This window comes from Delphinus delphis, chromosome 9, assembly GCF_949987515.2.
Source record: "Delphinus delphis chromosome 9, mDelDel1.2, whole genome shotgun sequence".
Classification (NCBI taxonomy): domain Eukaryota; kingdom Metazoa; phylum Chordata; class Mammalia; order Artiodactyla; family Delphinidae; genus Delphinus; species Delphinus delphis.
The window spans coordinates 40685655-40699103 of NC_082691.1; the positions used below are offsets into that span (position 1 = coordinate 40685655).

The 13449-nt window shown below is 36.8% G+C and overlaps 1 protein-coding gene across 1 annotated transcript in view; it reads left to right on the forward strand.

Annotated features, from left to right (window-relative positions):
* DGKB (diacylglycerol kinase beta) overlaps window positions 1–10063 on the forward strand; it is a 704489-nt gene extending 694426 nt beyond the window's left edge. The window contains exon 26 of the mRNA XM_060020431.1: window positions 8449–10063. Coding sequence (XP_059876414.1) covers window positions 8449–8556 — 108 coding nt within the window. The 3' untranslated portion in view covers window positions 8557–10063. The remainder of the gene's footprint in view (window positions 1–8448) is intronic.
* Window positions 10064–13449: the final 3386 nt, after the last annotated feature.

Sequence of the window (13449 nt, forward strand, 5' to 3'; positions counted from 1 at the left end):
TCTTGCTAGTTGTTTGGTATGGGGTGTCCAGCACTGGAGTTTGCTGGCTGTTGGGTGGAGCTGGGTATTAGTGCTGAGACAGAGATCTCTGGGAGACCTCTCACCGATTGATATTACATGGGGATGCGAGTTCTCTGGTGGTCCAGTGTCCTGAACTTGGCTCTCCCACCTCAGAGGCTCTGGCCTCACAGCAAGCCAGAGCACCAAGACCCTGTCAGCCACACGGCTCAGAAGAAAAGGGAGAGCAAAAGAAAGAAAAAAAAGAAATTAATTTTAGAAAGGAAAAGAAATTTTTTAATAGAAAATAACAATAATTTAAAAAAAGAGAGCCACAAAACCAATAAAGAAATCCACCAATGATAACAAGCACTAAACACTAAACTAAGATAAACATAAAAGTCAGAAACAAGTCAGTCGCAGACAGCAAACCCCAAGTCTACAGTTGCTCCCAAAGTCCACCGCCACAATTTTGAGATGATTCGTTGTCTATTCAGGTATTCCACAGATGCAGGGTACATCATGTTGATTGTGGAGATTTAATCCACTGCTTCTGAGGCTTCTGGGAGAGATTTCCCTTTCTCTTCTTTGTTCGCACAGCTCCTGGGGTTCAGCTTTGGTTTTGGCCCCACCTCTGCATGTATGTCACCCTTAGGCATCTGTTCCCCACCCAGACAGGAGGGGGTTAAAGCAGCGGCTGATTAGGGGGCTCTTGGTCATTCAGGCCAGGGAGAGGGAGGGGTACAGTAGTCATAATTGGAATGCAGGGCCAGCCTGTGGTGGCAGAGGCTGATGTAATGTTGCAACAGCCTCAGGCATGCCCTGTGTTCTCCCGGGGATGTTGTCTCTGGATCATGGGACCCTGGCAGTGGCGGGCTGCACAGGTTCCCAGGGTGGTAGGTGGTGTGGATAGTAACCTGTGCTCGCACACAGGCTTCTTGGTGGTTGCAGCAGCAGGCGTTAGCGTTTCATGCCCATCTCTGGGGTCCGAGCTGATAGCCGCAGCTTGCGCCTGTCTGCGAAGCTTGTTTAGGCAGTGCTCTGAATCCCCTCTCCTCGTGCCTCCCTGAACAATGGTCTCTTGCCTCTTAGGCAGTTCCAGACCTTTTCCCGGACTTCCTCCCAGCTAGCTGTGGCGCACTAGCCCCCTTCAGTCTGTGTTCACACAGCCAAACCCAGTCCTCTCCCTGGGATCTGACCTCTGAAGCCTGAGCCTCAGCTCCGAGCCCCCGCCCACCCCGGCGGGTGAGCAGACAAGCCTCTCAGGCTGGTGAGTACTGCTCGACACTGATCCTCTGTGCGGGAATCTCTCCGCTTTGCCCTCCGCACCCCTGTTGCTGTGCTCTCCTCCATGGCTCCACAGCTTCCCCCCTGCCCACCCCCAGTCTCCACCGGTGAAGGGGCTTCCTAGTGTGTGGACACCTTTCCTCCTTCACAGCTGCCTCCCACTGGTGCAGGTCCCGTCCCTATCCTTTTGTCTCTGTTTTTTCTTTTTTCTTTTGCCCTACCCAGGTACGTGGGGAGTTTCTTGCCTTTTGGGAGGTCTGAGATCTTCTGCCAGCATTTAGTAGGTGCTCTGTAAGAGTTCTTCCACGTGTAGATGTGTTTTTGATGTACTTGTGGGGAGGATGGTGATCTCCACGTCTTACTCCTCTGCCATCTTGAAGGTCCCCTCATTGTTATTTTTTTTAACACTCATATCAAAATAATATGTGCACATTAAAAAAACCAGAATGTATAGCGTTCCAAGAAAACCGGCTAGCCTCTGTCCCATCATTTCTGTGTCACCAGGTCCACTCTTTGATTCTTTGGCTGCCTCTTCTGATTGTTTACTGCATGTCTGTAAACAATCTGCTTTGCTGTAATTTTTTTGACTTAATAGTTTTAGGTATATTCTACTTAATTTATGCTATGGAAAGTGGTTTTTAATACTCTTACATTACTCCATTTAACTCTTAATAATAGTTAATATGTACTGAGTGATTTTTATGTGCCAGGTAACATTCTAAGCATTTTGTATACATTGATTCATTTAGTCCTTACAAGAAACCAATGAAATGGACACTATATTAAAGTCTCTATAGTATTTTTTTTAATGGAACTTTATTTTATTTATTTATTTATTTTTGGCTGCATTGGGTCTTTGCTGCTGTGTGTGGGCTTTAGTTGTGGTGAGCAGGGGCTACTCTCCGTTGTGGTGCACGAACTTCTCATTTCAGTGGCTTCTCTTGTTGCAGAGCATGGGCTGTAGGCACGTGGGCTTCAGTAGTTGTGGCATGCGGGCTCAGTAGTTGTGGCTCATGGACTCTAGAGCACAGGTTCAGAAGTTGTGGCGCACGGGCTTAGTTGCTCCATGGCATGTAAGTTCTTCCCGGGCCAGGGGTTCAACCCCTGTCCCCTGCATTGGCAGGTGGATTCTTAACCACTGTGCCACCAGGGAAGCCCAAAGTCTCTACAGTATTGATGAGGGAAATTAATTATAGTCATCTGCCCAAAGTCTCCAGATAGGAAGTGGTGGACCCTGGCAGTCTGATTTTTAACCAGTATGCTGTTCTGCTTCTGAAGAAAAATTTTATTTAAATCAATATAAAACATGTAATGATTGAGATTATGAAAATGTTGTCAACTGTAGAACTAAGTACTGTCACACAATTACATTTTCTTTCCTATAAAGCTTTTATAATCTCTTTTTTCTTTGTAAAATCATTATAATAATTCTAATTTTTTTAAACTACATGGTATCAATTAATCTATTATCCCCACTCCCTTCTTTATATGGCAAAAGCCCTTCCCTGCAGGTTTCTTCCTAGGTTTCTTGCAGATCTCTCATCCTGGGTCTCAGTTGGATACCCTTTTTGTTGTTGTTCTTGTTCTTAATAAACTTAATTTTTACAGCACTTTTAGGTTCGCCATAAAATTGAGACAAAGGTACAGAGATTCCCCATATACCTCCCACCACCCGACACACATAGCCTCCCCACTAGCAGAATTCCCCACTGAAATGGTATCTTTGATATAATCAATGAACCTACATTGACACATCATAATCATCCAAAGTCCATAGTTTGCACTAGGGTTCACTCTTGGTGTTGTTCATTCTATGAGCTTGGACAAATGTGTAATGTCTTGTATCCATCATTACAACATCCTAAAGAATATTTTCACTTCCCTAAAAATTCTCTGTGCTTCATCTATTCATCACTCTCCCCCATAAACCCTAGCAACCACTTATCTTTTTACTGTCCCTGTAGTTTTCCCTTCTCTAGAATGTCGTATAATTGGAATCATACAGGATGTAGCCTTCTCACATTGACGTCTTTCACTTAATAATATGCTTTTAAGTTTCCTCCATGTCTTTTCATGGCTTGATAGGTCATTTCTTTTTAGCACTGAATAATATTCCTTTGTCTGGATATACCACAGTTTATATATCCTTTCACCTACTGAAGGGCCTCTTGGTTGCTTCCAAGTTTTGGCAGTTATGAAAAAAGCTGCTGCAGACATCTGTGTACAGGTTTTTGTGCAGACCTATGTTTTCAACTTTTTTGGTTAAATCCCAAGAGTGAAAACACTGGATCATATGATAAGAGTATATTTAGTTGTGTAAGAAACCTCCATACTGTCTTCCAAAGTGGCTGCGCCATTTTGCATTCCCAGCACCTATGTATGGGAGTTCCTGTTGCTCCACATCCTCACCAGCATTTGGTGTTGTCAATGTGACCCTCTGTTTTTTTAATCTTTCTTAGCTCATGCATCTGTCCTGCTGGAGAACACACTCAAAAATGTTTCAAAGGACACATAAATGGTAAACTCTCTAGAACCTTTTATGAATGAAAGTATCTTCATTGTACCCTTGCATTTAATCAATCCATTGACTAAGTATAGAATTCTAAGATAAAATTAACTTTTCTTTTGGGGTTTGAAGGTTTTTCTCCATTTTCTTCTACCACTCATGTTTTTGAGAAGCTTAATGCCATGCTGATTTTTATTTTTCTGTAAGTGACCTGTTTTTCCTCTCAGAGGGCATTTAGAATCTTCTTTATCTCACTGTGCTTTGAAATTTCAAAATAATGTGTTATTTGAGCTGGGCAGGACAGGGGTCGAAGTTTGAGGGAAGGTTCTCCAAAGCACGAATTGACACAGAAGTGCAGAGGTGGGAATTAACAAGGAGTGCTTGGGAGATTTGAGTCAGCTCTTGTACTTACCAACTTGAGTGGTGTAGTGCAAGTTACAGAACCTAAGTTTCTGTCCTGTATTGTAAAATAAGGGTGTTGACACCTACCTCCCAGGGTTGTTGAGAGGGCAAAATTAGATAATATATTTTAAAAATTATGAAAAAATATTCTTTTGATATTAGGTATGAGAATTCCTTGAAGATAGAATAGATCCATCTTTATTCCAATCTTATCAGGATGCTTTGATAAGCACTTGCTTCGGTAGATGTGTCATTCAGGGACTGGGTGTTAAGTAGGGTGTTCCTATCACATGAGGAAGAAAAATAACTACTCTTCACAATGAAGAGTATTAGGAATAGTTGATGCTGAGAGACAGGGAGCTAGGAAAGAAAATTGCAATGAGCTGGGCCAAGTACTGCTTGGAGAATGAGTGCAGGAAGACCTTCCAGTCTCCCTCAATTTTAGTTGGACTAAAAGTCTTCAGAGAGAACACAAAAGTCTAGTGGGACTAGACACTGTTCACCGTGTACTGTAAGATATAAACCTCTCTTCTATCCCTTTTAGGACATCGTTTTTCAATTCTATGTTCTTTGATAATATTACTTTTATGGGAGTAGACTTTTGTCAAGAGCAACTCAAAGAGCTGGATGAAACAGGTAGCATGTGAATAACGTGTGTAAAGTACTTAGCATAATACTCAGCACACAGTAAAAGCCAAATCTTGTTATTTTTATTCTTGTTATTATTGGCCATATTACGATTATGAGGTGGAGCTCTCTATCACACCATGCAACCCTGACAACGTCATAGAAACAAGAAAACTGTGCCTTATAATCCTTCATCTGGTTTCTATATGTGAATTTTTATTTCATATTGAATAATTATAAAACTGAAATCATTTTTTTTCTGTTTATATTTTTAGATGTGTCCAATCTTAATTTGAAATAGGAAGACAGAAGTAGAAAGAGTCATGAGACTTTTGCTGCTGTTGTTTTCCAAAGGAATAGATGATAAGTAAAAATGAAGAGTTCCTAATAGAATATCATTCTAATTCTGACAGTATCTATCTTGCATTTTTAACAGTGCTCTTCGACCTTCGTACAGCCATTCCAGCTCCTGGGAGCCCCATCACCATTGCTTATGAGTGCCCACAATTCTCTCTCAATTATAATCTCAGGTTCTCTTCCAAACTAAACAGTCTTGCAAACTGCCTTGCCCATAGCTGGTGCTCCATAAATATTTGATGTATTGAGAAACAACTAAGAAGTAACTACCTGACTCAAAAAAAATGGAAACACTCAAAGAGAACCTAATGTTTGGTTCATGTTTTCAGATTGCTGAGACTTAATATAATAAAATCTTTGGGGGATAAAATCTGCTCCTTACTCCGTATTGTTTTTCTTGTAGATAACAGGTTCTCAAAAAAAGTAGTAATAAAAATACAAGGATGTGGAGCTGAAACAGGCATGTGAGTCATCCCATGCCTGGTGAGGCGCCCTTAACCAGGTTCCTCCAACACAGGCCATCTGAACCTAAATTACACTTAAGTCTCTACAGCTTTCTGAAACCTCACCTGGACTTGCTGTGACTACAGTACCAACAGTTCACCTGGACTGGAATTTTTCTCATCCTTAATGGAGTAGTTTTTGCTCTGCTCAAATATACAAAGACCTATAATTATCTGATGACATAATGTATGCAAAGAGCCTGGACACATACTAGACATCTTATGAGTGCGAGTTTCCTCCATGTAATCTCCCCTAAGAGGAAAACAGCCAGTTGTTTCTCATTTTTATGAATAACAGACAGAAAGATGTTGATTGCATTTTGTACGGAAATAATGTTAAATTAAAGAAAGAGTTATGTACCTTGACCATAGGAGTGCTTAAATAACCAAGAAGATAGATTACAGATAATTTTTAAAATAGGACCATTATCCTGCTTTGAAACTATAACCTAGAATTCGAATTAGTCAGTAGTATGGATTAAGGGTCCCACTGTGTCAGGAGCACTGAATGAGATACTGTGCTATTTTTTCAAAGGAATAGCAACATGTGATTTCTTTTAAAAGGGATTGTTAATAAAAAGATAGCTATGATCAAAGAAAATCCAAATAACTTAAAAAATACAAAGGGCAAACAAAATCTCATACACAATAAGTTGAGGTATTTGGGCTATGCTTTGTCATAAATTGATGCTAATCTTTTGTGACTAGAATGATATATTTCTTCCAACATCTTAATAACAATAATTTGTTAATAATCATCTTGTTTTCCAAAAGGCCCTAATATTATCATACCCTCTAAAGGATTTAGTCCAGCAACTGTGAATCAGAAATCTTTATTTTTTTACCTTAGCTACTTACGTTCTGTTTGAATCTAAGGTTATGACATAAGTAATATGTGTTAACTGCCTCATCAGGTACTCATTTTAAACTAACGTATTTTTATAAAAAGATTCATTTTTATTTTCAGCGTTAAAAAAAAATAGTGCCTTTCTGCTTAGCCTTGTATTTCAGCATCTATAACACTATTGAACGTGCTTGTTAAATTTCTCTTTCTTACTTGACTATAATTTACTGGGGATAGAGATTGTACTTTTTTTATTAGAGGTTCATGGTACAGTGTCTGAGGCATAGTAGGGGCTTGATACATTTTGTGAAATGAATAAATGAGTGAATGATGGTGTATTAGGTTTTATACTCTAGAGGAGTATAAAATCAATGGCATAAGGTAGGGCGTAATTTGAAAGTGAATTATTAGGAGAGAAAATCTGGTAGAGATCTTTTTCAATCTACATAGATAGGTGCATTCTAGCATCTTAACTGTCTGGCTATTGATTCCCCAATTCATAAGATAAGAAAAATAAAATAAAATAAAATCAGATATCCAGAGAGTTTGAGGCTGGTTTAGCCTGGTGGCCTTTTACAGGTGCAATTTATCTTTACAGTACAAAGAACACTGAATCTTCCCAGAATAACCTGATTCCAACAGAGTTAAATAAAGAGTTGTTCGTTTATCCTGATTTTTAACATAGTTCTGTCTTTCTAGACTGTGAAGTAAATCTCCATTTCCCAACAGCCCCAGTGCTGATTTTAATGATCGTGTCCACGTGACATCCACTTTTTTTTGTTTCATTGCTATTAGTCAATGACAAGTGAAGGATATTCAGTTTAACTTGAAAATGTCAGCTATGCACTTTAAGAGATATATTTTTGCAGCTTTTAATGAGGTGGTGTTTCTTTTTGAAAGAAATACTCATCTCTGATGCGGGTGCTGTGCTGGTGACAACTGATATTTAATAAGCGATGGTTCTTATATTAGTCGCAGTTCTCTAAAGAAAATGTCTCAGATTGCTTTTGAAAAACTCTTAGCGTCACTAGCCCAAAGGCAAGATGTGACCTTTTTATTACATAATGAGAATCATTTATTATCTTACAATGTATCTTAAAGTCACAGACAAAATGCCACTTTGATAATTGCTTTCAATTAGCTTTGAGCTTAGCATATATTCATAAAATGTCTTCTCTAATTTAGGCTTGAATTAGAGAAAATTGCAGACATAATCTACTTTAAGGTTGTCTCATTTAAGGTGATTCGTAGTTTTATTTCAAAGAAATCAAAAAGAGTAGCTTTAGAACAGTCTCTCAGAATGTTTTAAGCAGGCTTTTCAATATTTGATTCTATTCTATTACCAATTAATTAACAAATTAGAAAGCTAGTTCATCATTTCTGACCTTTTATGCGCGCTAACTTTTGACTTTCATTCGTAATGATTGTTTTGAAATTAAGCCCTGCAGTTCATATTGAAAGAGAGAAACAATCTGATTAGCAGAGTAAATAAGGCTTGCCTTGATATCAAGTACATCTTGATGTTGGGCTATAACTGGGATTCTGAATACTATAATGGTGCAGCCTTTCCTATCTTAAGTAAATAATACATAACTAATGGTCAATAAATTATACTAGATAATCACGTGGCATGAACAAGGAATTTGGGGGTGTTATTACAAGAGAGGTTAGAAGTAATATGATACTTAAAATGTAGTTTCAATTAAATTTAATTTCTTGGTATCACCCTGAGCATTGGAATATAGTTTAAATACATACCTTATCTTCCTTAAAAATATTTTTGAAATAATAGAAAGTCTGAAAATACATTTTACACTTGTGTTGTTTCAGTAATTCAGGGGATATTATTAACCTTAAGAGAGATTCTCAGAAATTGGTGTTGTATCTGGAGATTACTGTACCCTCTTTGTCTTTTTTTTCCCTAGATAAAAATTATGCACAAGAACCAAGCCCCGATGCTTATGGGCCCTCCTCCAAAAACCGGGTTGTTCTGCTCCCTCATCAAAAGAACAAGAAACCGAAGCAAGGAATAATCCTGTATCTTTTCATTCTTAGAGATTTAATTAGCATAATTGGGCCATGGAACACTTATGCTGGAAATCGTTGAACAATTTCAAGTCTCCTGCTCATGCAAAATCATGGAATTGGTTTAACAGTTTTTGTTACTGAGCTAATGTAAAATCCAGCTATTAGAAAATTTAATGTCTCAGTTTTTATAAGCATCTTTGCATGAAGAAAGCAGAAGTTTACATGAAGTGATACTGCCTATTTTTGTTGCATGCATTCCCATAAATTTTTTCGTCTCCTACCCATTCCTTCTCCAATTTCCATTTACTAACCTGTAAAAAAAACCTGTACAACAAAAAAAGGAAATATCACGGGAAATGTGATTCCAGTTATTAATAAGCACTACTTAATAATGCTACAATAATCATAATTGCAGATTGCTATACTTTTCCCTTTAGAATCAAACAGTATATCAATGATCTTTGACCTGTGAGTTGAGGAGAAGCTTTTAATTGAAAGGTTTTGTTAAATAGTTGTCTACTTGCTGTATCTAAGTAGTTTTTCTTCGACATCTTGATGCTTCTGAGTGGAATTTAAGATATCAGGTATAAAGTATTCTTATGCTAAGAAGTAGGAAGTGGTTTTTAGTTTGTTTAGTTTTGTTTTTAATTCCAGACATAAGTGGAAACATATTACTTGGCAGTAAAGTATGTTAACATGGCAAGCCTTATTCCCTTCTGCATGTGAATTTAGAAGAAAATTCTTAATCACAACAGTAACCAAATAGATGTTTGAAACTATGTGCCTAATAAACTGTGTTTCCCACCAAAGATTCAGAAAAAGATGCTTTGAGAGAAATGGGTTAATGCATAATTAATTAAGCATTGTGGAGAAAATCTATGGTTCTAATGTGCAATTTTGTGATGACTAAAACTCTGGAAGAGAGTGAACTACCCATTAATTATAATTAAAATTCTCACTTTTCACAGACAATAAGCCGTACAACACAATCAAAGCTCAATGGCTGATTTCTTGCTTTTTTGGTCATTTATAAGTATAGACGTCTGTAATTTTCAATGGGTCAGTTAAGTACACTTGAGAAAGTAAATGATTGTATCAGCTCCTTTCCAGTATAAATTGATACCTGTAATAATATTGAGCTCATTGAAGTTAATCATGCATGCATTTGCACCCTCTCCCTCACCTCCTCTACTCCCATCTCTGTGACATTTCAAATATTTATTTGGAAATAACGGCCTAGATTGTTGTTAAAGTATTTCATGGCCTGGGTGGATTCTCTGATTGTTTGAAGAAATTATGGAATAGTATTTTTTTAAGTGTTTCATTAAGCCTATGATATAAAATGAAATGCTATTCTGAGCAGATTTGGTATTGTTCATTCATGTTGGCCTGCATCTTATCGTTGTATGTTTTATGTTTTCAAACGTGCCATAAGGAAAACAAGTGCTTGAAGTGCATGATTTATTAGTTTCTCTCTCCACTCTGCATTAAAGTACTAATGATTTATCAGTTCTATTTTTCTATTGATTCATTCATCTTTGAATTACAAATAACATTTAGTGATTCTGTTGAACATAATCCTGAGCATGGATTTATGGATTTCAAGTGAAATTGCTATGATTTTTGTTCTTTGATTTGAAGACTCAACTGAATGCTGTTATGTAAAATGGCTACCCTCAAGCATTGTGCTATAATGGAAGATTATGTATAAAGCGTATTCTTTTAGTGTTCCAGGAACATTGGATGGTAAATATCAATCAACAATAAGTTTAATTGCTTTGAAAATAAAATCTTTTGAATAAATTAAGACATAATTTAACATTCTCAGGAAAATTATCATTACAATTGCAAATGTAGCAAGCAATCACTTGCCCTTGTATAATAAAAAAAAAAAAGTTATTTGGCAGAGCTGTAATCAAGACCAGAAGAAATCTCAAAGCAGTAACAAATGCATTACTGATGTCATGTTACATAACACACACATTGATTTTGTGTATCTATGGTTACAGGTAATAAATATTTTCACATAAATTGACAAAATTTTCTACAATGGGCAGGCAGGCTTTGTGTCAAAAACATATTCAGAAGCCACTAATTACTTTACGTTCAGTACAACATACCGTTATTTCTTGGCTACCTTTTATAGTATATAGTTTGAAGGCAGCAACAGTTTGTGAATCATTTTTAACAGTCTGTGCAATGAAAAGCTGTTGAATAGACAGTGGGATGAGAGAAATCAAACAGCCGGCCTATCAGACTTCAATCGTTGAAATAATGGGATGCAGCTTTACTTCACTGTAGCTGTATCATAATTAGTGATGATCGTAGTTACATTCTCAGTCAGTAGGATTCATTGGTACCAATAATAAATGTTCAAATAGGAATCAAATTTTACTTTTCCCAACTCATTTTCTAAAGATACTGATGAGCTTGCCCTTCGAGTACACTACTCCTGGGGTTTGGAAAGTAGTTTTTAAAAACCTACTTTGATGGTTTTGAAATCAGAGAAGGTGTTCTCCCCATTTTTATGACAGCTTCAAGTGAAGGATATATATTTTAAGAAAAACTCCAAACTGAGAGCTCCATGGTATATAGGAATATTAAATAATGTTAGCTTTGGAAGATGGAAACTTTTCTTACTTGTGTGTGGGTGAGTGTTTGCGTTGTTGAGTCAACCTCTTTTAAATACAGCAGATGTAGTTGTACAAAGTTTTCAGTGGATGAAGCTCTTGAGTAAAAATTAAACGGGGATCACAGGGGTCAGAGGAAAAGGGGAAAAGAGATATGTACTTTGCTAAACATTGCCATACACTGAGGAGATAAATAGAGATTCCAGAATAAACCTGGATATCTATGCTTCTAACAGGAAAGGAGGTGTCTGTGTAGATCCAGGAATTTTAAAGGACATAAATGTATTTCTCCACTTACATGTGTGTACCATGTGTATCTGACGCTAAGAGTGCTGGTCAATTTATTGTGGCAGGAGAAAATATCTGGAAGAAAGTGAAGAAAACAGAATTTTAGAAGTTTTTATTTTTTAAACAGTTTATGTGATTATAGCCAGAATAAAGCAAAAGACTCAGATATTTAGTGTATTCTACTGCAGGGGGAAATTTAAATCCAATGAGAATTAATGAATGACATATATTTTTTTGCATTTTGTTCTTTTGTCCTTGTTTAGGAGGATGGGAAACAACTGCAGTTTTCAAGGAAGAATCTGTTTTGAATCTCAGACTGTATTCTACTTGAATAAGACGAAACTTATGACCCCATTCCTTTTTGTGTCAAAGTTAGTTTGTTTTTAATTGGTTATAAAAAGGACAGTGTACCTTTCTTGGCACATATTGGCCCAAAGAGCTATTCAAATACACTACGTATGTTCTAAATTAAAATATTAAGCCCTTGTAATATATGTTGAGAATGTAAAGTTTAAATAAATAAATAAACAAACTTGCAGAAGAACTTTTATTTTGTGAAATGCAGAAATCACCCCTTAAATCTCTCAAAGTGCATTCTATTTAAATAAAGTTTGAATAAACTCACATTTAAAGGATTCTATACATCTGTATTGTGCTTAAAAACATGGAATTCATTTCATTATACTATCTTAATTATTTTCTCAGAAAGTGTTACATACAGTATCCTGCTTTTTTGAAATAAAAATGTTAACCATTCAGTGTGTCATTTCTTACCGCCATTTGGCCCTGATTTTTTCCGTAAATGAACTCTCCAAGCAATTGACAGTCAGTCTACCCCAGTGAATATCCACTGGGGGTACCAGACAGACCACCTGTCTTTTGTCAGGGAGAAAGGAGGCTGGGTATTTGGGGGCGGAATTTGTTGTCATTAAGAATCAAACCATTCTCCTTTGTGGTGCTTTGGCCCCAAGGTGCTGCTGTGAACATTATTGCACCAATTTCAGAGATTCCAGGAGTGCCAGCAAACTGGATGATAGAATCATGGGGACTGAAAGACTAGGCTGGGGGTTCTGTAAGGGCTTACATTGAATTTTCTGGATGAAACTGATTTCTGATTTTATTTTGTGTAACTGACTTCAGCAGATATCTCATGGGCACTGACTAGGTACACGGTATTTTACAAAGGGGTTGAAGAAATTAAAGAATTTTTTTAATGATACAATCTCTTCTTTAAGTGTCTTTCCATCTGTTGGAAGAGTTAAGTAAATTATTGACCAAGGTAAGAACCAAGGTAAGCAAAATATGATACGTATTCAAATGAGGACAGGTGATTTGGTTGAAGGTATTTTAAAAAATCCTCTAGAGAAGGTAAATCTGTAAATGGCTTTCCAGGGTAACTAGACTTTTACATGAAGAGAGAAGGAGAAAGAAGGAGCTCCTGAATCAGAGAAGGTGAGTGAGGGCATAGGGATAGAAACCAGGTCCTGGGTGCTTCATTGCCTCAATTCATTAAAAGTTTAGGGAATTCATAAATCAGGCATTTGAATAGTGGGTTTATTTTAAATTATTAGGAAGGAGCAAGAGAAGAGGATGAAAAAGGGGGAAGCAGGGAAAAAATAAAGAAGAGAAGTAATGAAGGAGGGAGAAAGAAGAAGGCAAAACCCCAAATTAGGATTAAGTGTCTGTCAATTAATTTTGCATTCTGGAAGAGAGACAAAACAACAACAACTACCAAGTCTGACTTAGAAAGCCTCAAAGCAATATCTGGCCATTCTACATTTTCAGAGAGTTTTGTTAAAATAATGTAAGTAATTTTATAAACTCTAAAACTTACAGAAAACTAAAGTAATAGAGAATACTAGTTGTAAAATGTGTTAATGCTAAATGTATAAAAATTAAATATTTAGAAAACCCATGTAAAATAATACAAGTTAAAAATTCATAATATAATAATAGACTAGAATAATAGAAAAAAATCCT